The 25,250-nt window shown below is 39.9% G+C and overlaps 1 protein-coding gene across 2 annotated transcripts in view; it reads left to right on the top strand.

Moving 5' to 3' along the window:
* PRKG2 (protein kinase cGMP-dependent 2) overlaps positions 1-24,427 on the top strand; it is a 24,592-nt gene extending 165 nt beyond the window's left edge. Inside the window, exons 2-19 of one of the 2 annotated variants that reach the window (XM_039710465.1) lie at positions 2,309-2,815; positions 5,521-5,687; positions 7,259-7,372; positions 10,079-10,184; positions 11,407-11,470; positions 12,084-12,161; positions 13,225-13,319; positions 14,038-14,106; positions 14,846-14,944; positions 15,869-16,019; positions 17,291-17,427; positions 17,586-17,675; positions 17,846-17,987; positions 18,786-18,949; positions 19,579-19,701; positions 20,625-20,687; positions 21,544-21,610; positions 22,699-24,427. In XM_039710465.1, coding sequence (XP_039566399.1) covers positions 2,322-2,815; positions 5,521-5,687; positions 7,259-7,372; positions 10,079-10,184; positions 11,407-11,470; positions 12,084-12,161; positions 13,225-13,319; positions 14,038-14,106; positions 14,846-14,944; positions 15,869-16,019; positions 17,291-17,427; positions 17,586-17,675; positions 17,846-17,987; positions 18,786-18,949; positions 19,579-19,701; positions 20,625-20,687; positions 21,544-21,610; positions 22,699-22,794 — 2,319 coding nt within the window. In that variant the 5' untranslated portion in view covers positions 2,309-2,321 and the 3' untranslated portion in view covers positions 22,795-24,427. The remainder of the gene's footprint in view (positions 1-2,308; positions 2,816-5,520; positions 5,688-7,258; positions 7,373-10,078; positions 10,185-11,406; positions 11,471-12,083; positions 12,162-13,224; positions 13,320-14,037; positions 14,107-14,845; positions 14,945-15,868; positions 16,020-17,290; positions 17,428-17,585; positions 17,676-17,845; positions 17,988-18,785; positions 18,950-19,578; positions 19,702-20,624; positions 20,688-21,543; positions 21,611-22,698) is intronic. The other variant, XM_039710466.1, reaches the window with a different exon arrangement.
* Positions 24,428-25,250: the final 823 nt, after the last annotated feature.

Here is a 25,250-nt window from a genome sequence, read left to right as displayed (position 1 = left end):
GGGGAGCCGCGGCCTCCCGGGCGGTACCGGGATGCGGCGGGGCGGGGGGGCCGGCCCGGCAGCGCCCGCACCCCGCGGGCCTGCGGCGGACACGGGTTCGGCTGGCGCCGGACCCCGGGAGCATCCCCGGGCATTCCCTGAGCATCCCCCGGGCGTTCCCTGAGCGTCCCCCGGGCGTTCCCTGAGCATCCCCCGGGCATTCCCCGAGCATCCCCCGGACATTCCCTGAGCATCCCCCGGACATGCCGCGGCGGGCGCGGACACCTCCGTCTCTGCCGGGTGGGTTTTGGGTCTCTCCGGTGCCTGGCCCCGTCTGCCCAGTGACCTCGAAGGAGCGTGTGAGGTGCCCAAACACAGCGCAGTGAATTCCCTGCTGTGCCTTTTGTCTGCGGAGCTGTGGGTAAAGGCGGTCAGGAGTTTAAGTTTTCTGCTAGAATTGGCCGCTGTAATGCTGAATTACCAAAATCACCTGTCAGGCTTTTATTGATTCCTGCCACATGCAGGAATTTCCTACACAAGCGGCCAGTTAAGGGCACGATGTGGAAACAGGGATCTGTCAGATCTGGCTGCCTGTTCCATTGTGCACTGACAATTAACTGTGCATATACAACGGGGAGACAGAAGCTGCTAACATTGTCACTCCAGTGAGGCTGATAGATTGTGAACCTCAAGCATCACCTGTTCTGTTTCTGGATACAATCCAAACAGTAGGCTTTTCTGTGCCTTGGGGCAGTCACTCTGCCATACATAATTTTAAAGTGTGTGGGATATCCTTTGTTTGAAATGCAGTGACTGCCACTGCTTTTAGTAGCAGGGACTGCTACAGCATGATTATGTGTTATCCATAATCTCCTCTCTGTATTGTAACTTTTAGTTTATGTTCATTGTTGTTTGGGGTTGTTTTTAAATATGGTTGCATGCTGAGCTAAGATCTTTGGTTAAGCCTTATGCAGTGACACACAGGTCCCTCTTCAGAGTTATTTGGTTTGGTACCCTGATGGGCAATTTATTTAAATTCTCCTGTGCTGTACAGATTTGCCTTCATTTCTGACATACTGAGGTGTCCCTGTTAACAGGCTGAAGCACCAGCTCTCAAAATGCATCTGTGAAATTGACACAAATTGAAAATATTATTCAAAGTCACAATAAGCAAGACAGAGCTGAGAAGAAAGACTATGTTAAAGAACACTGGATTTGGAATGTGAGGTACCTTCTTAGCTGTTTCAGTTCTAACCCATTGAAGGCTGTAAACCAGAACAGAACTGTGCATCTGTTAAAAGTATGGCTATACTAACAAGTAAAAGCAAATTGCTGGAGCTTGTCGTCTGGTCAAGTTACCTTGTCAGGGCCATGTTCTTATCCAGTTCCAATAAAATGGTGAAGGAGATTATCTTAATCCACGTCACTTAAGGTTCAGCCTGAAAAAGGGGTTCTTCATCCATGGGGCAGACAAAGGGCTACTTTGGGCCTGATAATGCCTGACCACAACAGCAGCATCATCCCTTGCTCCTCCTGAAATGATCCAATCAAACATACCAAAGATTGTGTCCAAGGAAGAAGGTGGGTCACTTCTCTGCAAACCTACTGGAGGCTGCTGGTTTGCAACAAATGCTTATTTGAGCCATGGGTGTGTTCTGACAAGAGCCCAGAACCATTTTTTTTCCTGGTCACTTTTCATGAGTAGCCAATGGAATGGGGTAATTCCCCATAAAAAGATAATTGTTCCTTGACAGCTGTTGTACTAACAAATATGAGCCAGTTTTAGATGAGTAAGTGAGCTGCAGAAATTATGCCAGCTGCCTGTGTGTTAACACATGTACTTACTAATCACATATCCTTAATGCCAGGCAGGTATGTACCCACTGGTAAAATTAGTCTGTCTATTAAATTAAATTACTCTACACAATAATTATTCCTCAATGGGGAAGTGACCCAACTTTTATTTTTTTGCTTCTAACAATTTTCTTGCTTTAGCAGTCAAGCACAAGCTTTTCTCCTTCCTACTGTTTGTTTTGTCTTTGTTAAGCTGAAAGGAGCTTACACATCTCTTCAACTGACAAAAATTAAGTAGTAGCCATGAGATCTTTTGCTTTGTTTCTATCACCCCTCCCTGCCTCTTCTCCTTGCCCTTTACTCTGCTGACTTGCAGGACCGGAGAGGATGGAAGCAATCAGCTGTGTTTACTACAGTTGCATATGGCAAATTCAGCTGCCAGCTAATTACTAAATTCACTGCTCAACATTCCATGACTTAATTTTATTTTTTCTTCAGGAATGAAATAAAACTGCAGATTTACTTTCCCACCTAGGTCTCTGGACAAAATGGGGAATGGATTAATGAAACCCAAGCACCTGAGGCAGCCAAACAGGCACGTGGCAAACCTCGCTATTGGCTGTGCTGCCAGCCACAAGTTCCTGATGGACCCATGCCTGGGCATCAATGTGATCAATGGGCAAGCTGATGTCCTCTGCAGCAAGGTACTTGAACTGGAAAGGGAGCTGAAGAGAAAAGATCAGCAGTTGCAAGAGAGTCGAAGCCATGTTGCTGAGCTTCAGGAGCAGCTGGCTATGCAGACTAAGGTCATAGCAGAACTCACCAAGGAGCTTCAGAGCAAGTGCATACAGCTGAACAAGCTGCAGGATGTTGTTAGCACTCAAGGAGAGCACTCTCTTCAGCCTTCTCCATTTAAAGTCTCTGCTGATAGGAGGAGAGGAGCCAAGGAAGGTGTATCTGCAGAGCCAACAACACAGCTGTGTGATTTGAGCAGGCAAACTATGTTTTCCCTTGAAAAAGCAACAGTCCGAAAGGATTCCAGGTGAGCTCGTTGCAGAGGGCTTCTATGTTTGTGTTACAAGGTTGTTACTTATATCATAACTAGATCCTCTCCTCATGACAAATCAGGATTAAAGTATTCATCCTTTTCATGTAGGCTTTGCAGCAGTGATAGATTCTGATTGAATTTGTGGGTAGCTTTAACCAAGAATCATCTGTGTCCCACAGACTTCAGATGAAGAATGGCAGGCAGCCTCTGTATTTCAGATGAGAATCTTACAGTTTTTTGGGATTTATCTTTATTGCCAGCTTCCTCCTTCCCTCCAGCTTCTAACAGTCATGGTGTAGGAACTGAATCTTACTTGCTCCTCTTTGAATCCTGTTACACCTTCTAGACTCTGACAGACCCAGAAACCTCTGTGGTCAGAGCTGACCTTGCAGATGGAGATATCAGACTGGGTTCCTTAAGCATAACTTAGACTCTCTTTTACTTAGCACTGAGGACACAACCTGAGAGTCTGTTTAACATGGTGGTAGCCAGACTCTACCTGGACTTCAGCCAGTGACTTTAGTGCCTTCAGATTTGTGGGGAGCTTTATTATTCATGGCATATCTGAGTCTTTACCATAGTAGACCTGAGAGTTATGAGGCGTGTTTTCTCATCCATCATGTCCAGCACTGCACCTTAGAGGGTGTCTCATGAATCAGAAAGGCTGCCTGAGTCACCACAAAGAGCTGAGAGCTTCAGCTAGCAGTGTTTTTCCAGAGTAAAGGAACTGCATTAATATTTTATCACAAGTACCTGGGTAGCTTGAATCATAGTTTTCAGAGTATTCTTCTTGTAGCCTGTCTTCTCCTTGGCACAATCCTTGTACTGCAGTCCACCACATGGTTTTCTAAGGGTGCCTTCAGACACAGAATTGTAACAGCAGTGAGAAGAGCCAGTGGATTTGCAAAGTGCAGCAGCCAGAACCAAAGCAAGTATTGAGGCTTAAGCAGTCCAAATGTAATGCACATAATTTTTGATGTTGTAGGGTTTCAAAGTGTTATTTGATCTTCCAAATATTTTGGAAGCAAACATATGCCAAAAAAAGCATCACAAAGCTGTAGTGCTGTGCATTTAGACGTTAGATAAGTCTAACTGAAGTTAGATAAACCTGTGATACACATGCATTTGTGTAAGACCCCATCACCTTGCTGTTGAGACAGCCAAATGATGAAAGGCACAAACATTTGGTGTCCTTACCTGGTCTGTAAATACTGTAGTAGGTCAAGTTCAGGCAGTTCAGACACGTGTAACATTCACTGTCTGCAGAATTCTGTGTGCTATAATTAGCAAATACTGAATAATTAGCCTGACAGTGTCTGTAGGGGTGTTTGGAGTTGCTGCTCCCCTTTACAGAGAAAGGACTTAATGCAGCCCCACTGCTGTGTAAAGTAACCTTACTGTGCTCCTTGTGCAAGGAGCTGCCTCAGAAGGAGGGGAAGCTCCATGCTTCTTGAATTTGCATTGATTGCAGAGTGTCACCTGTCCCTTTTATAAATACTTGTAAAACAAATGGCACAATTTGATGTTGTTATTCCTATGGTGGGGGTTTGAGTGCCATATTTTTGTTTGGAGTATCTCAGCATGGATGATTTTAATGAAAGTTTTAGAAGCATAATCTCCTCTTCCATAGTTCTGGAAGCTTTTGTGCTCATTTCACATATCAGGTTATATGCAATTACTGTATTTTATTGCAGTATTGTACACATGATGCAGGCCAGGATGAATCAAATTAAGCAAGGTTGGCTTTAGATGAAAACTAAGTTAGAGCTTATATTCCAATAACCCTGTTGCTTTCAGCAGAAGGTAAGTTATGATTCCTATTTCTAAACACAGTCCTCACCATAGCTACTTGGTTTTATTTTCCTGCATCATCTCATCACCTTTACTTCTTTTCAGTCATTACATGACTAGTAATAATGTAAGTGTATTTACGTGCCCTAGGTTTGTTCATTCCTGGATTGTCCTCAGGAGATTTTTCCCACATAACCTAGTTTTGATGACAACCTCCCATTGCTTTATGAATACAAACAGGAGGAAGCCTTAAATGCCTCAGAAATCTGTCAGGGTTTTGACTTTGTTAACATTAGGATCATGGGGACTCAAAGGCAGAATTTATCTTTCACTTCAGCAGTAAAAGAAAAAACTATCAGCGGGGCCATAAAAGCCCCATCAGTGCAGAAGTTGTTTAATTGTCTTCTTTTCTGGTGAGGACTTGAGGCACTGCTTTATAGGATGCCCTTGAGCCAGAACATACTCACATCAATTAGAACCCATAGATTGTGTATGGCCTGCTTTGTTTTGGCTGATTAGCCCTTACCCACAGGTTCATCCATTGATTCTTTTTCCATGTTTTCTCCTTCTTTAAATCCAGCAACTGGGCTCTGCCACCAGCAGCTCAAATACAGACAGCTCTTGACTTTACAACTCACCCATTTACATGCATTTACTGCAACAGGAAATGGTGCAGAGACTGTCTCAGGGAGCAGTGAGGTTGTTCAATGGGATTGTTCCACCAGGTGATTACAGCACCGACAATTCCCTCACTAACCAGGCTACCACCCCACAAGGTCCCCACAAGGCAGGCAGAGCAGTGTGTTAGAAACGAGAGGAATCCTCTCGAGAGGAATGAATGCTTGGTGAATAACAAACCCCAGCCACGCTGGGCATTTTAAACTTTGTGGTTTTTCATTTGCAACCAGTGAGAAGAAGCTCATCACAGATGCCCTGAATAAAAACCAGTTCCTGAAGAGACTGGAGCCTCACCAGACACGAGACATGGTGGAATGTATGTATGAGAGGACGTTCCAGCAAGGGAGCTACATCATCAGACAGGGAGAACCAGGAAATCACATTTTTGTGCTCAAAGGTGAGTATTGCCTACTTGTACAGCACACAAGTGCAAGAAACAGGAAAGGGGTTTGGAAGGTTTTGCAGGAAATCACAGTGAGGGTGTTGGTGCCTCTAAATATTTTGTCCCTGTGGAGGGCGATGCAAGTTTTACCAGTGACTTTTATGAAACACTGTGAGAGCAATAAAAAGCACCTTGGAAACATGAGTCTTGATTTAATATTTTTTCATGACCTTTTTCATTTCTGAAAGCCCAGAAGCCAGCAGTTCCTTTCTGTTGTAGGTGTAGCCAACCCTTTCTTCTCCAGAGGAAGAACAGGTATTATTTAAAATACAGAGAACTGCTTAGTGGTGAAGCCATTCCTGAAATAAACTTACTTTTCAACATTCATGAGATGCCAGTTTTCTGTGTATGGGAAATTAAAACATGAGCTCTGCATTCATTGTTCTCAAAGCTGAGAGATTTTTTTTTTTAAAAAAGGACCTGCTTGTTTTTTTTCTGGAGAAAAAATAAGCTTTAGGATAAGAAGGTTTTTCTAAAATAAGGCCAACAAGTCTGAAATCATTTGTGCTGACTGCTACTGTGCCTCAAATTGCTGTTCAGCTATAGTTTAACACCTGGAATTTGCTTCCATCAGCAATAAGGTCTTTCATCCTTTCATCATGAAAAAAAATTGTGTTAAATTTGCATATTTCATCAACTGGGGACCACTAAAAGTCTCAGAGACTCATATGAATTAGAGCTCATACTACAAGGAGTATGTTCTGTTGAGGTGGGAATATTTAAACAGGAGCAAATGTTGGAAAGCACATGTTCTAGCTTCATATGGATGGGTTAGTTGAAAAAAAATTATGGTAACTGTGTTAGGAAAATATAAATGTTACAGGAAAAAAGAGGAGGCAGGATTTGTGACAGTGTGGTCATATCCTTGCAAGACAAAATGATAACACTTTGAAAACAGATTAAATATCAGAAAGGAGATGTGCACCTGGAACATTTTCTGGCACATTAAAACCGTTGTTGAGGAGATGGTGTGGGCCTTGGAGAGAAGAGGGCAGAACTCTCATAACATGTTTAAGAGAAGGTTTTTTGGGGCCATAAACTGTGAAGAAGTTCAGACTTTCTTTGACTTTTGCTAGTAAAGCTCAAGAACAACTTCTTGAATTAAGATTTAAGGTGCTTTTAATTTTTCTGCCCTCTCCTTTGCATTCTGCATATGTATATACTCATGCATCTGTATGAAGAGATAAACCATAAGTAACTTCTTCTCTGATCATTATTTTGAGACTTCTTTCTTTACACCACACTAGAGTATCTGAACCACAAGTGAGTGGCTTGTTGTAGCAAAGCTTTATCCATCAGGATTTAGAATGGCCCTCCCTTTCACAGCATATCTGTAGATTAGCAGTATGTTTAAAAAAATAAATCTTTACTGGTTTGTCTAAGTGTTTCAAAGCACTTTTTGTACTGTTGCTCCCATTCCTGTGTTCCAGGGAGTGGCAAAGCCCGGAATATATTGATTTGTTTTCCATTGACTCTGTGCAGTTGAGCACAGGTTTAATACCTATTATCCTGATGATTTTTGACAGAGGGCAGTCTGGAAGTCTTTCAGCAGAATAAACTGCTCTCCTCAATACCTGTGTGGACAGCATTTGGTGAACTGGCCATTTTGTACAACTGCACACGGACAGCTTCTGTGAAAGGTACCTGAGGTTAAGTACAGCAACCTTGCTCAAAATGAAAACTGTGGATTTTTTGTGAGATCCCTGTTATATTCAGATTTTCTTTGAAGTTTTCATTTAATAGATGTGTGCATGTCTTGGTTATCTACAGTAAACTCACATATTTCTTCCTTGAGTTCTTTCTTCTTGGGAACATGAATACTATGCCATGAATATCATTCCATCTCTGGCATAACCCTTGATAAACAATTAGGCACCTCCAGATTGTGCTGGTTAGCCTGATCTGTAACACACTAACAACTAAAGCAGGACTGTTTTAATTGTGGGTGCTTTGGTAGAGGTGGTGGTCTCTGGCTCTTATGTTCTTGTGTCAAATGCAGTGCCAAGGATGAAATTGCAGTGTTTGAAAGCACGTGAGAACATGGTGCTTTTGGTAGAATGGGTACAATTCTAATTCAATTTAAAACATGCAGGAATTAGTTGGTTTTGCACTTGTTTTAATTCTGTGTCATTGTTATGTTGCTGGGTCTTGCCTAGATCCATTTGTAGCTGGCAGTTTGGGGACTGACCAGGATGGAGGGGTTAAGTGTTGCTCTGATACAAATATTCTTCTTCCTGCATAAGACTGGGTGCACATCCATTAAATACCCCCTGATTCCCTTTCCAACATGCCATAATTGCTCTGTGACAGACAAGTAAGAGACTAAATATGGTTAAGTTCGTCATTTTTCCACTCTCCACCATTTCATAAATAATAATTCTGTTTGAAGACTAATTTCTGTTCTTGTCTAAATCTGCAGGGACTTTGTGCCACGAGTAAGTATGAAGAGTTCATGTTGACTTAAAAAGGAGCAAATGGAATAAAACAAGAAGTTGTTTGCTGTAAAAGCTTTTGGTCTTTCTTCCTGGACTCAGTTTAGACACTTAATCGTTGCTGGCTTTGCAGATGGAAGTTATTACATGTAATCTGTTTTTGTTGCTGCCTGATAAACAGAACAGCATCAGTAATGTGATTATTTTTCTTACTAACATGCTGTTCTAATTGAATATGTTCCCTATTTTTCTTTTTTGCCTGCTGTATAGTATTAGCATTATAAAGTAGTGCTTCCGCATAATAAGATGTCAAGCTGCTTTAGGCCTTTGCTAGCACTAATTGGTTTTGAGGTAGGACAAGAATTGTCCAATTATGGACAAGAAAAGTTGTTTGAATACTTGCAAACACTGCAGAAATGCACCCCTCCCCAACAGCTTTCCTGTGATCCTTGTGGAGGAGGAGCAGTACAATGCCATAGCTGAGCACAAGTAGTGAACACACGGGTGAAACCCTCTCCTGATGCTGGATCTCCTGACACTCTTTTCCTGCAGTCTGTGGAAACTCACAAGTGGAGGATTTCATCCAAACAGCATCTCAGTGGCTGCTGTTGCTGCTCAGCAGCATCTTCACAGGCAGTAGCTCTATTTGAAATTGGCAATGTGATTTACCCCTATGTTTCTGAATTTCTCTCTTTTCTTAATCTCATCTTTGAGATTGTAGGAGTTTTTCAAACTCTATAACTGCTTCATTTGGTTAAGGTGCAAGACAGAGGAAATACATTTGCAGTAGGCTGGATACTTGCTATGTTTTCTTCATACAAAGTAAACTGAAAGATGTTATCTAGGAGAGAAATAAAAGCAAAGGAACACCTTTGTTCTCCCATCCAGCATCCAAAAATTTTTTTGATCTATTTTGATAGATAGCAGAGCATATGTGTACTTTGTGTACAATGAGAAATTACTGTGCTGCATTTTAAACCTGGCATTTTTGTTGCCTGCAAAAAATGATTCCATGTTGATGACAAACAGAGGAAATCAATTGTTCCAATTTTTTCTGTAAATTTTATCTCACAGAAAACACAGTTTGTTCTTTCTTAGGGCAGAAAGAAAACTGCTGAATATGGTGTAGCATCTTTTAAAATAATAGATTAAATTTAATAGAATCACCTTTTGCTTAAAAAAAAAGAACTGCTCTGTTGTGTTGATGATTGAACTCAGAGGCTGCTTAGTGGTTTGCATCTTTGATGCTGAATCCTTTGCCTGCTTACTGTATTAATCGTTTTATTATCTTTTGAAAATGAGTCATTAATATTTTGATTACCATTTATTCCCTTATATAATGGATAGTTTGGAGGAAAAGTGTGTGATGATCACAGGATTAAATGAAATTAAATTTATTTCTTTATCTCTGTTATTTCTATCTTAGTGCAGATAATTTGCATACAATCTGAATTTGCATATAATCTGAATTAGAGTTTGATCCAGGGCACAGTATTTAACAACACAGGTTTTGGAAAACCAGCCACGTTCTTGTTTCTTTCAAATCAGTTTCTTTGCATTTTACAGCTTTTGAGTGCAGTGACTGTCTGTGATTAGGGTAGATTTTCCCAAGTGTTCAGCCCTATCATTTAGAAGGTTGCTCAGCCTATGGCTTCCATGGAACCCTTCCTTCCATGGAAAGGGTTACCTAGAGGAACCATTTGGAAATCTATTCCTTACTTTATGAGCATTTTTTAAGTGGGAGCTGAATTCTTGTAAAAGTCTGATTACAATAGGTGCCGGATATTTTAAAATTCAGCCTTGAGCCTTGTGAAACAGCTAGTCTGTCTTCTACCATGAGCTGATGCTGTAATATCATCCATCAAATAATTTGGAAACATTGCTGATTTTGTTCTTTTTTCTGTTTTCTCAAAGCAATCACTAATGTTAAAACATGGGCACTGGACAGAGAAGTGTTTCAAAATATCATGAGAGTGACAGCACAAACCAGACAAGAGCAATACAGAAACTTCCTTAGAAGGTAAATATGATTAATTTCTATTTCTGATACTGCTTTGTGCTACTTACTAAGGTGCACAGCAATACTGTGCCTGTCTTGTAAACAGAGAGAAAAAGGTGCTCTTCGTGCAAATATGGCCTCAAAACCCTGAATATTTGTATTTTTTTTTCTTTTAAGATTCAGAAAAGGTTTTTCCCATTTTAATTGTTTTTCTCCTGCATCACACTAGAAAACTTCAGTAGGTTCTTGAATGCCTAAAGTAGTAGCATAAACGTATAGGAAACTTACAGGTCTAGAATTTAGAGCAATATAATAAATAAAGCTGAGTAAATCCTCCAACAAGAAATTAGTTTGCTGCTGGAGTAGATTAAGAAATATTCCTTATCCTTTGGAGATTTGAATATGAGATCTGCACGTCTCTCAACTTATTAACTAATTTCAACATAAATTACTAGGAAATCTGCAGAGCAGAATAATTCTCTCCTGCAGGGACCACTGAGAGTGGTGCCATGCTTCTCCTCAGGAAGATGGGGAAATTAGAGGTTCCAAACCACAATTAGCTGATGTAATATTACAATTTTTTAACCCAGAATGACCATTCTCTTATGCCTTCAAATCAAGATGCCAAGCCTGGCCATGCATAGAATGTCTTGTGTATTTTCACACCCCTCCCCACCTTGGATTTCTATACACACTTCTTTGCTGAGCCTAAATAGATATGAATTTCTATATTTTCCTAACTTTTACACATCCAAATGATCAGGGTGGGAGGTTTTTTCCATTCTTACCAGCAAGTTCACAAAAGTTTTACTGTAATTAGATTATCTTTCCATAGCTGACCAGAGTACTGAAGTTTTGACCTTTGATTTCGCAGTCTCTGCAGTGCACTTGAAAACATATTCTTGAATTGCTATCATGTCTTGGGTTTGTAATTGCTGGATTCTTTTGAAATCAATCCTTATTCCCACTAAAGTCCTTCCTCTACTGAAATACAGAGTTGATTTACAAACTGACCTATGTTTGCTGCATTTCTAAGTTGTGCAAGTTTGTTTATCTAAAAACCAGGGTGAGAATGCTTGAACCTTCCAAATTAAGATTTAGTTGTATACTGTGTTCACCACTAGTTTAACTAGCTATACAATTTGACTGTAAAAGTTGCATAGATGAGAAGAGATCATAAAAAATTGTTAATGATGATTACTTTGGATTATGGGGCTTTTTTTGTTTGTTTGTTTTCTGGAAGTGTGTCCCTGCTGAAAAACTTACCTGAAGATAAATTAACCAAGATCATGGACTGCCTGGAAGTGGTAAGATATTAAGCTTTTCTAAATAATATTCAATAAGCTTCCAAAATAACAAAGAAAAATAAAAAATAACTGAGATTTTTTTAATAAGAGAGTGGTTTTGGAGTAATCAGAGCTGAATTCCTGGTTGGCAGAAAATAATAATATTTAGTGACATAGAAGTAAGTTATATTTTTGGCATCAAAGGAGCCAAGCAAGTAGTTAAGAGGATTTGTAATCTATCCTTTATTAAGATTAAGTACAAAGTTGCTCTCCAGAACTCTTTTGGTAATCAAATTTACCTTTTTGTGAGGTGGATATGTAATACTTTCATATCCCTTGGACTACATATGCTGCAAAATGTAGGGGAAGAAGGCAATAGGTCCCCAGCACATGAATCCAGCCAAATATCTGTGTGCCTTAGGGCTGCCTTTGCCAGCAGCCTTTGAAGGTGAAGGCTTGATATATAACCATAGCTTTTCCAAGGGCAGTGGTAGCTCCTTATTCTTTTCACATGGAGGCATGAAGGATATAGGAACTTATACATCAGTGGAACATCCACATGTGTTAAGAACTCTGCATAGTAACCTTTCAAAGATTTATCGGACAATATTTTCTCTCACTTGCCCCCCACCAGGAGTACTATGACAAGGGAGATTATGTTATTCGGGAAGGAGAAGAAGGAAACACCTTCTTTATAATAGCAAAAGGAAAGGTAAGGTATAATGAATCTAGCTTAAAAAGTAACATGTACAAACACTTCTGTCTCAAAAACTACTTTAAGGGGTGTGGTCTTCAGTAAAAATGGTGCAGAGTATTTCTGCGCTTGCTATTAAATTCACAATATCATGATAAAAGCCTGGAGCAGCATTGCAGAGCCTAATTTTTCATTCACAATGAGCTCATGTTATAGTATTCTAATTACAATGTAATTAAATTGTGTCCTGAAGCCTCTTGACTCTGTGGCACAGATGTAAAGCCAATTTTTTTGTAAATGAGATTTGACCCTATGTCTTCTCTTAGATGGTGCAATATCTGATGGGCAAAACATAGACTTGTGAAAAGTAAGTAATGGAGTCCCAGGCTTAGTGGAGAATGGCCTTTGAGGTGTCTCAGAATCCTTTCATTTGTTAGTTCCAGAGGAGCAAGGCAGCAGCCTTTATCCCTCAGATGATACTTTAGAGGCTGACACAGGACTCTAAAGAATCAGGAGAATTTTCCACAATAAAATTCCAATACTTTAGAGGCTGACACAGGACTCTAAAGAATTAAATCAGGAGAATTTTCCACAATGAACTTCGTTTCCAAAACATCTGTGTCTGTAGATATTCCAGTTTGTTTCTTGCTAACATGGCATCAGCAGAAAGTGCTACTGTGGAAGAGAGTTTCATGAGGGAAATGTTAGTTAATGCTTCTGGAGTGTTTCCTATTTAACTGAGAAGACAAAAAGCTCATATGACATCTGCCCACTGTGGGAACTGAAGTATTTTTCAGTCTTTCATTAAAATGTGGCTTATTCTGCTCTGTTTCAAAAAGAATGAGGAGAAAATGTTGTGGGGTTGCCAATAATTAATATATTCCTTCTTCCCAGCAAAAATCAGAGAGGGGTCAGGGAATGTTTGGGTGTAATTTTTGAGAGGAAGGGTAAAAATATGTATCTGTAACTCTTCCTGCAGTGTCACTGAGTTTAGACATTTCTGAAATACACAGAAAAGAAAGAAAATCATGCAATACTTTGAAACTTTCCCTTACAAAACTTTTGTTCCTGTACTTTGCAGGTGGTAGTTACCCAGAGTACTACAGACCACTCGCAGCCTCAGGTGATTAAAAACCTACACAAAGGAGATTACTTTGGAGAAAAGGCTCTCATTAGGTTTGTTCACACTGTCTGATTCATTATGTGGATTTCAGGATGTCAGTTGTCCCATCACTGTGTGTCAGATTCTACAACTCATGGCTGTTTTGAATATATTACTTTTGACTGTAAAGTCAATAGATTAAGATAGTGACCAAATTTGTGCTAATGTTTTGAGGGGTTTTCCCTGCAGAAGTCTGGCCCTCTGCACTGTGGCTTATTGTTAATACTTCAGTAAAAACTGTGGTGAGGACTTGTGCCAGGTTGTAATTGCCAGAATGGTTTAGGTCCATTGTGAGTGGAATGAGCTCTTGTTTCCATTGCCCATGGCAGTAAGAAACAGAGAAAAGGAGTTACACAGTATATATTTACATGTGGGATTGAGGAGAGAGTCACTTGGGTTTGGGAATGTTTTACACCCAGGATCATTTTAGAAATAAGTAGTAAATTCTGATGTAGTGATAATTACATCTCACCCTAATTTCTTGGAAGCTTGCTAAAGGATGTCATGATCCAAACCCTATTGAGACTGGAAAAAGTACTGTGCTAGACCATAATAATGACTAGTAAAAGGCTAAATTTTGTATTTGGTTCAGCAGCATTAATCCAGGTACAGGCTGCAGAGGCCTTTGAGGAGTTTCACCTAGAGCAGCTGTGACCCTCCATGAGTGCAGTGTGAGGTTCTTTGAGGATTTTGACTTGCTTCTGAAATCTTCTAATGCATTTCAATTCCCAGTGACGACGTCAGATCAGCAAATGTTATTGCAGATGAGTACAACGTGGAGTGCCTCGTCATAGACAGAGAGTAAGTACATTACACTTCCATAAAAGATTTGCATCCTCTTTCAGTAGGTTAACACGACTTTCAGTGATTTAATGTGACTTCACTGTAGGCAAAACCACAATGTTTCCTTAAATGAATCCTGAATGAGTGGTTGTGCTTTAGGAATACAAATGAAGAGAGGCTGACAGCAGCTGCTGGAGCACAGAAGCTTAAGAGTAGTTCAGAGTTACTCTTTTCTTTCTCTCCTTGTAGTGGTGGAGTTTATCCTGATCTCCTGGGTCACCTAGAGTTTCCTAAGGCCTGTTCTTGTCAGTAAAGACCAATGCAAAGAGAGCATTCAGTAACTGTGCCTTCTCTTCCACCAGAGTTCCTGCTCTATTATGTAATGGGTCCACATTATCCTTTGTTTTCCTTTAGTTACTGATGTATTTGAAGATGCCTTTCTTCTTGTCCTTGACATTCTTGGCCAGATTAATTCCAGGTGGGGCTCAGCCATCCTTGTCTCATTTATATTTACCCTGACAACTTCTCTATATTCTTCCAAGTAGCCTGACCCAGCTTTCAGCTCCTGTTTTCCACTTAAGCCTGAGTAATTACAGGAGTTCTTTATTTCTCCACAGAGGTCTCTTGCCCCATTTACCAGATTTCTTGATCATTTCTTGATCATCACTTGAGGAAGTGATCCTTGAGTACCCACTAACTCCTACTGGGTCATGACTTAAATGTTCAGCAGTTTGTGATGTTTCCTTTGTGGTTTTAGGACGTTTAATCAAACAGTTGGAACTTATGAGGAGCTGCAAACTTACCTGGAAGGTTATGTGGCCAATCTGGCCCAGGCTGATGAAAAGCGACACGCAAAGTAAGTCAGATCATGTTTGTTACACCTATAGCAGATAATCATAAAAAAAGTCATAGATACCTATGTAAAATCATGGATGGTAGTTGAAGGAGATGGACCCCTAGGAATGACAGCAGTCACTGTAGTAAAACAGTCTGGCTATGCTTATGGAGCCAAACAAACTTTTTCTGATACAAAACTTACATAGAATCTCAAGGTATTGACTTCCAAAGAAAAATTCATTCTATTCCTGGAAAACTGAGCACAGGAATAAAAATGATGCTGTGCTCAAATAGATTTTGCATTTTGATGATAAGTTCTTTGACTGGTAAAAAACCCTGAAGGCCAACTTTAACTCCAGGTTGAGTTAAGGAATATGTATCACTGTGCAAAAGATTAAGTGCCATTTCAAAAAGAAAGAAGCAAACATAAAGAAACAGTTTATTTTTAATGTTTCAGTGTAGCACTGATGGTATTGATGTCTGCTCTTAGCTGTGGGCCACACTTTTACTTTATGTACTTTTGGTTTCAGTCTGAGCATTGCTGGAAGGTTAGCAGAGTGTGGTTTTCCTCTGTTTAGAAATATATCTGTATTCTTATTTCTGATAATTCTACTGGAACTGATACACAGTCCTTCAAGCATTGCTTCTCCAGCTTGGATTGCCCAAATTTTACAGCTGCCCCCATCAACAGGAATCTTACCAGGGATCAGGTCTTGCTAAAATTATTGTAGATTCTACTCAGTGAATTTCAGTAGCATTTTTCTTCTAATTTACTTCCACAGGATTCCATTAAGGCTCTGTTAGGAAATAAAAAGGGTTTTCTTTCCTTCTCCTTTCCCACTTCCCCTCTCCTCCTTTTCCATTTCCTTTCCTTTCCCTTATATAGCATCATTAAAAGTAATGACAAGGAAAAGCACTAACCTATGTTAATTTTCTTATACAGAGGAAGATCCTTCTGTGGACAGTTGACCAAAGAGGTGTCTTTGGAGATGATAGAGCTGAAGGAAAAAGTAGCCCAGTTCCCTCCTTCCCCATTCCAGAATTTAGAAGTTGTCACAACTCTGGGTGTTGGTGGGTTCGGAAGGGTTGAGCTTGTAAGAGAATGTTTTAAAATTATTCATGTAGCTCTCTGTCTTGGATGATTGATTTAGCCACTGAATATTGTGAAGGATTTTGGTATTCTATGTGCCTGCGCCCCTTAGGCAGAAATAATTCTCCATAAAGCAAGCATGCATAGTTTAAAAAAGCATTTCAGGACTTGGGTGTTTAAAGAAGCAAATCCATTATTTTGTGCCTCCATCTCCTGCTGCTAAAAGTACCTTCCTGGTCACTAGACATAGTCATCAGTTTGTGCATGTGGAGTTTACAGACGTGCCTGCCTGCATTATGTCCCCTGAATGGCAGGCCTTTTTCCAGGAATCTGCCTGGACCTGAAGCAATCTGAATGGCACCACGTAGTCTGTGCTGGTAGAACTGCTTCTGTATGCCCCATAGCAGCTCCAGCCAGCGTGAGCCATCTCTGAGCTGTGTTCACTGGGAAATTTCCAACAATTTGCAATGGCTCTTTTGAGTCATATTCAATAGCGTGATCAGCTGTGCTTCTGGGATACCAAGAGCTTCATTAGCCCAAAGCCTTAAATTCCACTCGCTTCTGGCTGAGCTGCAAACATCTGACAAAAACCTGAATGCTTTTTGTGCAGGCTGCTGAAGGTAATGGTAAATTAAAGGAGAATTTGTGCTTTTAGTGAAGTCAATAATCCTTTACAGTCGTTAGACCATCAAGTGTTCCATTCTGATTCATGATTCACCAAAAAAATTCCACACTGGAATTCTACTGCAGCATCTGAATACTAAGCTAAAAATTGAATTCTCATCCAGCTGTAGAACACAGATATCTGCTTCCTTCATTTCCAAGAGGCCTTGTTTTAACTTCCATCTTTTTATTGCATATTGGATAATATTTCAGTGTTACGCAAAATCATTCATAAACATTCTTCCTAAACTGCCTCTCCTTTTTGTTTGTATTATGGTGATTAGAAATCTTAAATTGAAATTGGGACCCACTGTGATATAAACTCACTGTAATATGTAGTACCCATCCAAGCTGCTGCTATTTGGTATATATAAAATGAACAGAGGGAACATTTCACTTTACGAGTGGGGACTGGAAAACTAAAATATCTGATGCTTGGCTTAAAATCACACATAACAGTCCTGCAGAAAATCTGGAATTTGTCCCTTGTTACAGCCATCAATTTCAGTCCTGTGCTGTGTTAAAAAAGATGGATATCAATGTATCTACTGAGAAAAATTTAATAAAACATCCTTTCTTTGCCTCATGTGTTTTCATCATTTTTATTCACAGGTTAAAGTTAAAAATGAGAACATGGCTTTTGCTATGAAATGCATAAAGAAGAAACACATAGTGGACACCAAACAGCAAGAGCACATTTATTCTGAGAAGAAAATCCTCGAGCAGATATGTTCTCCATTTGTTGTAAAGTAAGTTGAGCATACGGTTCCCTTGATTTTGTCCCCCAGCTGACCCCTAGGGCACCACCATTAGGAATGGGGTTTGGCACACGAGCTCTGGAAGAAAGACACCCCCAGCCTCGTTTTTTATTTTGCTTTTCCTAAATTGCTGCTGTTTGTCTCCACAGGCTGTATCGCACATTCAAGGATAACAAATATGTGTACATGCTCCTGGAGGCTTGCCTTGGAGGGGAATTGTGGAGCTTGCTGAGAGACAGGTAACAGCAAACACAGCATAACCTTGTCCTTTAAAGTCAGCCCCATGTGGCTGCTTGAGTAGGTTCTCCATTCAATGAAAAGACGTTTGGTTAATATTCTGGTTGTTAGATATTATCTGGTTAATAACTGAGGCGTTTTCAGAACTTGATTGTAATTATTTTTGTTTCAGAGGCAGCTTTGATGAATTCACCACCAAGTTTTGTGTTGGGTGTGTGACAGAGGCTTTTGACTATCTGCATCAAATAGGAATTATCTACAGAGACCTGAAGCCAGAAAATTTAATTTTGGATGCTGAAGGATATATAAAATTGGTAAGATGTAATCAATTGTAATGTTATCCTTTTGTGCCTGTATCCTGTTTCTTTGCAGGGGGGGATATAAATAGCATGTAATTATAGAACCAGGATCCTGGAGTGTAGTAACTCTTGTGCTTCAGCAGTAAAGAGAGAGGGCTTCCCATTGCACAATGAGAAACAAAGGCATTGCAAAGGCCCTGCAAGCCATGGACAAACTGGGGAATTGCAATCTCTGAGAGCTCTTGCCACAGTATAAACAGCAAAAGAAAAATTCTCACAGCAGTCAGTTTTATTGTAAGAACAGAAACCACATTTCCCAGGTGCAGAATAACCTCCCTGTCCAGCCTCAAACAATCACTGGTTCAACATTCATTGATTCAATTTACAATCATAGGTTCCCTCTCTTTGTGGAGAGGGAACACAGAAAAGAACTCCTGCCATGCTTTACTGTGACCATGAGAAGTGCAACAAGAATACCCTTCAGGGAGCTTGAAATATCCATTCTGAAGGCAGTGAGCAATCCACTGCTTTCCAGGGACAGTAAATCTCACGTCCTCAAGGAAATCATGGGTTGTTCTTACCAGAAGGAAAACTATTGAGAAAATTACTTGTGACAATAAATGTATCTGCTTTATAACATTCAGTAATCCAGTGGAATTACCTCTCCCTCCTTCACAATTACACTGTGTGGTTGTTCTAGCTGTAAACTAGCAATTCTGGGGTGTCTGCAGGAAGTAAGGAAGCAATTAAGACTTTAAAGCTTCCCAGTGCAAAACTCCTCTGCATTATGCAGCATATGCTGATTTTGATCAGGTCGATTTTGGATTTGCGAAGAAGATTGGATCAGGGCAGAAAACCTGGACGTTTTGTGGAACCCCTGAGTATGTTGCCCCTGAAGTCATTCTGAGTAAAGGCCACGACTTCAGTGTGGATTTTTGGTCCCTTGGGATTCTTGTGTATGAACTCCTCACTGGCAGGTAAGTGCCTCCTACTCAAAGCTCTTACCTGATTTGTCTGTTTTTAGAAACCTTTCCAAGGTTATTTTTAAAAAGCCTTGCAGAATGATACTTCTTTATGCAAGTCTTACCTTCCATCATTTCAGAAATGTCACAGACCTAGTGGGTTACATAACCTTAGTTCTGGCTTATCCAGGCACAAGCTATAATTGGCAGGTGTAGGGCTCCTGTAGCTGCTGCTGCTGTGTCCTGTGAGGAGCAAGTGACAACAGACTGTTCTCTTTCCCATTAGTGGGTGATGGGGTGCAGTGGGGTGGGTGAACTGTAAGCAGGGCTCTCTCTTTAGCTCCCTGCACACTCCCATGACAGCTCTTTGGGAATGCCAAGTGGCGAAACTAAGTGGAAGCTTCTCTGAGTTAGGCTTAAAGGGACACATGGTCATGCATTTTACCTGGTACCTGCTAGAAACTTCTCAGCTTCAAACCTTTCTATTATCTTAAACAGGCTGAAAGGGTGAGGGCTGTAAAAGTAGGAAGGTGAACTTTTTTGCCATATGTTATTCTATATTCTCAAATATTTGCTTAGATAAGTACTGGCCACATTTGCTCTTGTCAGATGTTCCATTTAGCAGTGTTGCTTTCTTTTTCTAGCCCACCATTCTCTGGGGCTGATCAAATGATGACATACAATTTGATTCTCAAAGGCATTGAAAAGCTGGATTTTCCTAAGGTAATAACAAGGCGACCTGAGGATTTGATCCGCAGACTCTGCAGGTAGGAGGGGCAGTTTGGGGCAAAGCCTGAGTGTACAGAGATTGAGCTCTTTCAGGACTCAGACTCCAGCACTGAATTCCTGACAGCCTCATTTGGAATTGTTATGCATGGCATGGTCTATTCTGACTGAATTCAGTATGCATTGCATGCCCCTGAATGTGTCACACCTCTGAATCTGCAGAGGCAGCAGAGGCTCTGGGCTTTCTCTGTGGATGGGAATTTTTTCTGAAACACATCTTTGGGAAAATTAAGTGGGGGCTGAGGAAAGAGCTAAAGATTTTGATTTTCAAATCAAGCACATTGTTAAAAAAATAAAAACCTTCCAAAATTACTTAGGCATATAGATTCTACAGAAAACACAGGGCACTTAAAGACTGGCTCAAGTCCTTTAGAAAATGTGCAGAAGGTGGTATTTCAAAAGGGCCAGCCTAACTTAGTGGCCTGCACCACCTCTGGCTGGTGACACTGACTTTGAATTCTCAGCTGCTGTGGGATTTACCCATGGCACTGGGAACATTATTCAACATTCTTGTGTACCACAATTGGAAGGATCTTTGTGGCTGTACATTTTGATCTGCCTCCTTTAGTAACTCAGACCTGCTGGCCAGGAAAAACAAAGGATGTGCAACCAAAACTCAGCCAGCTGATTTCCCTCTGCTGCTTCTCACAGCTGAGTGACACTGTTTTGGCTTTCTGGAAGGTTTCTCCATCCTCAGAAAAAAGGAGCAGTGAGCAACACCTCATTATATCTCCTCATGAGGCCACAGGTTTTATGCAAGCTGCATCCCTGTGCAACTGTTAAATGCAAGCAGTTAGGACCTATAAATGCTCTTTTAAAAATAGGAATATTTTATATATTCTTATCCTTATTCTTTTTCTTTTTCTTTTTTTTGTTTTTTTGGTTGGTTTTTTTTTTTTTTGAGGCAAAACCCTACAGAGAGATTAGGCAATTTGAGGAATGGAATAAATGACATCAAGAAGCACAGGTAAGCAAAAGAGTCTTCCAAGATGAAAATTTGGGGCTTAATTGGAAATATTTTTAATACGTTAGAACCCAGACAAGTAAACTCAGACATCACTGTTGCTCTTGAGTATTTTTGCAACTATAGCAAGCAACAATATGAATGTAAATCCTCAGCATGATTATCTAAAAATCTTCTTTTTTACTGGTTTTGCTGCAAGTTCTTGATGTAGGAGTTTAATTCAGTTCTCAGAGAAATCGATGCCAGTTCAGCATCTGCCTCTCAGACCTCCTGACCCTTCAATATTTGCTTTTCAAAAATGAGTAGTTAAGGGTTCCAGAGCAATAATTTTAGCATTTTGTCCTCTTTTTTCTAACAAACAAAGTCTTTCTCACAATGAATTTTTCTAATGCAAGTCTTTCTTCTAACAAAGAAAATCCTCTGTAAATTAAACATTTTCTGCTTTCTCTTCTCATCTGAGTTGTTTCTAAGCTCTACACTTTGTGCCTGGGGAAGGCAATTATTTGATTTTTCTGCTTGTCTTCCTCTTCTCATGTTGTAAGAAGGGTGGCATTCCAAGGAGACACACAAGCCTCTGCATGGCTGTGTTTCTGCATGTATTAACCTGCCTGTCTGTGCACCTGCTCCATACAGAAGTGCCAAAGTGCCTGGTGCTCCTGAAGCTGCCCCTGCCTTGTGTGGCAACAACGGTGCTCAAGATTCCTCCTTCTAACTGTGTTGTTACAGGGGTTGGCATGAAAAAAACTTCTTATAGCCCTTGTTCGTGTGATTTTTCAGCTCTTTGTGGTATAATGTCAGAAAAGGACCTGTCTTTCTCTTTTGGTCTCTCCCTGTCTGTCTTTTATCTCTTTTTAATCAGGTGGTTGAGTGGTTTTAACTGGGATAGTCTGAAAGTGAGGAAATTAACATCGCCTTTAAAAAGAGAGGTATTGGCTTTGGCTTTCAGTATCATAATGCTTTACTAACACAGCTTGGCTACAAGGGAGAACTGATGGTGATGGCAAAACTTCCCAAAGATGCATTTGAATTATTACAGTTCAACATTTTTTGTGAAAATTGAACAAAAAAGAGACAGCAAGCAATACATAACTTACAATCAGTCAAGTAATGGAAATATTATTCTGCCTGTGTACTTTGTATTACATTTTCACCATTACTAGAACAAATGGTGTTTGGTCAGAAACTAATATTGCAAAACTATATCTCCCTTGGTAATGGGCACATTATTAAGATGCACTGTTCATACTACTGTGAAGAGTACAAATTCCTGTGCTCTCCTACTACTAAGTTCCAACACATCCTTGAGCAAGCTCCTAGTTTTAAATGGCCTATTTGTTTTTGCCCTTAAATGAAAAAATACTAAGGATAAAGCATTTGAAGCTCACTTTGATCTTAATTTGAAACAAAAAGTAATTCTGAGGTCTGCTTTGAGTAGCTACCCTATGAGTGTAGATTTGGTCTTAAATAGCATCTAAATTGTTCTGTGTGGCCCAGCTTTCTTACTGAATTACCAGGGCTTGGAATGAAGTTGAGGATTTGATAATATTTGGGAAGTTCTTTTGTATAAAAATGCTAATGCTACTGTTCTGCTGTACAGTGTAATTACTGGAGGTATTTTTTATAAGGAATAAGGAATTAGATCCATTGAAAGACGTCATCTGTATTATATTAGCCTTTCATTTCCATGTTGGGAGCAACAAAAATTATGCATAACCAATAGAGAACATTTTCAAAATTCTTACTGAATTACCAGGGCTTGGAATGAAGTTGAGGATTTGATAATATTTGGGAAGTTCTTTTGTACAAAAATGCTAATGCTACTGTTCTGTTGTACAGTGTAATTACTGGAGGTATTTTTTGTAAGGAATAAGGAATTAGATCAGTTGAAAGACATCATCTGTATCATATTAGCCTTTCATTTCCATGTTAAGAGCAAAAAAATTATACATAATCAATACAAAACATTTTCAAAAGGTTCTGAAACACCCTTTTGTTTGTGTTTTCAATGTCCTAGTTGTCTGGACCGACTGATTACAGCTACTTTGACAGCTATCCACCTGAAGTGGGAAGCCCTCCAGATGAACTTTCAGGCTGGGACAAGGATTTCTGAACATTTTTCCTTCTGGCACACTTATAGAGACTCATAGGCATCAGTTCTATCTTGTTTCTTGCTTAAAATGAAGTTACACAATTTACACAGCCATCCTTGAAGAATAGAAGACAGTACAGAAGCAGAATTTGTTTGGATAATCCACCAAAATCTGTGCATTTTATAGCAAAGGCATGCATTCAGTCAGCAGATGTAACATGATTTTTTTTTTTTTTTTGATACGCAGTGTCTTTATGAACATTTCCAAGATACCATTGATCAGATCTATGGCTTTGCCACTAAAAATATCACTAGCTAAAATTTTGCTGTTAACAAGATTACCATACATCTTTTTTTGTGTGGAGAGGATGGGTATCAGAAGCCAACAGTTGTGACAGTTGTCAGTAGCTAAAACTACAGGCACTTATTTTTCTTTTTCTCTGCTGTGTTTTGCTTTTTGCCCAAAGTGTCCTGTATTACATTGATCCAGAAATGTGTAGAAAAGAGACTTTTACTGAAAGCTTGATTTGATTTAGCCACAGCTAAAAGGGTCTCACTGTGTAAACTGCCTGTCTGTCAGGCTAGTTGTGCACCAGGTTTGATATGTGGACTGGTCAAAAGAAAAGGTGTATGCATAATAGAAGTTGCCTAGAGAATCAGACCATGGTGTGCATTTCCCTTACTGCTTCAAAGAGCCATGTGCCTTTCTTAAAGTGTTTTGCTTTTGTGTAGTGTGAAGATACAATAGATGGACAAAAAGCTTTTACCTTGCAGGGAAAAAATGCAGATGGATGTTGTGCATTCGTGGCTTATACAGGAAAATTCTGTGTTATGAACCCCAACTGCTGTTGAAGCAGGAATGTTCCTGGGTTTCATGCTGGGTTTATGGGATGGATGCATCTGCAGCCACTGCTTGGATTTATTTCAGCTCCTGCTGAGACCAAGTCCAATCTAAATTTCCGGGCTGAAGCTGCCGCAGCTTTAGCGCATTTCCCACGCTGGATGGAAAACCTCCCGGGCAACTGGTGCTGTGTGCTCAGGGCTCAGTTACCCATGGCTGCTGGATCACCTCCCTGGCTGCTGGGAGAGACTTCTCCCACTGGGAAGGGAAAAATGAGGAGGGAATGCCTCAGGGGCAGTTCTGTGGCTTGTTACATGGTTGTAATTATTTTTCACTGGTGGGTGACTATCGCTTTGACAGCAAATCAATTTAAATATTTTGCATAGCCTTCAGCCTGAATAAGGCAATAGAATATTTTCCATTGAATTTAATGAAGGTTGGATGGAGCCCTTGAAAGAAGACACTACACATTTAACTGGTTTTGTTTCTCTGCCTGTTTGAAAATGATTATGGAAATTTGCAGCCAGCAAAGTCTCTGCAAAATGGAATCAGAGAGGGTGGAGCAGAGGCTGTAAGCTGGGACTCTAGATGGTTGCAACTTAATTTATTTGTTTAGTAATACCAAAGACAAAACTTTATTTTCAGGATTTAGACAAAGCACTAGACATTATGTATTTGTGTTTCTCTGTGCATCTGTCCTTCCCTCATAAATATTTTTATTACAGTCAAAATAATATTGTGCCAAGTTTTATAAAAAGCTTTTGAATGTATTTTTCCATTGTATTTATATGTAGTTTCCTTATATATACATATATAAAATAATAATGGGGAAAATATATATGTTTTTTTAAGTGAAAATTTATCTGTATGATAAGTTTAGTGTAGTTAGCATTAAGTCTGTGCAGCTGTGGGATATATTTCCTTTCTAAAATTTAACTTAGCTTGTTTATTTGTGTGCAAATAAAGTAAGCTTACAATGTAACGAGATGAACATTAATTTTTTACAAGCACATTCCTTACAGCAGTCCAGATTCAAAGACTGGATTTATACTTTTTGTCTACATGATTCAGAAGAGACTGAGGCAGAAAAGGCTACCCTGGAGAGAGCCACTGATGTAATTTCTTGCAGCATGTCCTGCACTCAGATTTTGTTTTCCCTAGTGGATGTTGAGAAAATGAATGTATGAGAAGCTGCAATAACTGAGGTCACAGATTATTTTGTACTTATGTAAAGTTCCCATGTACATTCAATTCATTCTAGTTCTGACATGTATGCAGTTGACTGAGGGGAAGTTTTCCAGAAACAAGCAGAAGCTGATACAGGAGAGACTAAATACACGTATCTCACACCATCTGTCTTACAGACAGATGTGCTGCAGACTTCAGCCCAACACCAGTGGAGTTATGCTGATGTAAAACAAGGGGATGAGTGAGTCAGGCTCAAGTCGTGTCACAGTGCAGGAGATCATGGGAGAATTGAGTGGACAATTAGGATGATGATCAGATTAAGCTTATTGCTGCGTTTTCTAATTTAAAGTCATTGAATAAGGGATTTTGACATTAGGTTTTGGGCATGCTGTGGATATGTTAGTAATTGTCTGAGTCCTGTCCCTGGTGTTCTTCTCTGTGCTTTGCC

Source organism: Passer montanus, unplaced genomic scaffold (genome assembly GCF_014805655.1).
Source record: "Passer montanus isolate IOZ18808 unplaced genomic scaffold, ASM1480565v1 scaffold23, whole genome shotgun sequence".
NCBI lineage: Eukaryota > Metazoa > Chordata > Aves > Passeriformes > Passeridae > Passer > Passer montanus.
This window is presented reverse-complemented; position numbering and strand designations above follow the sequence as displayed.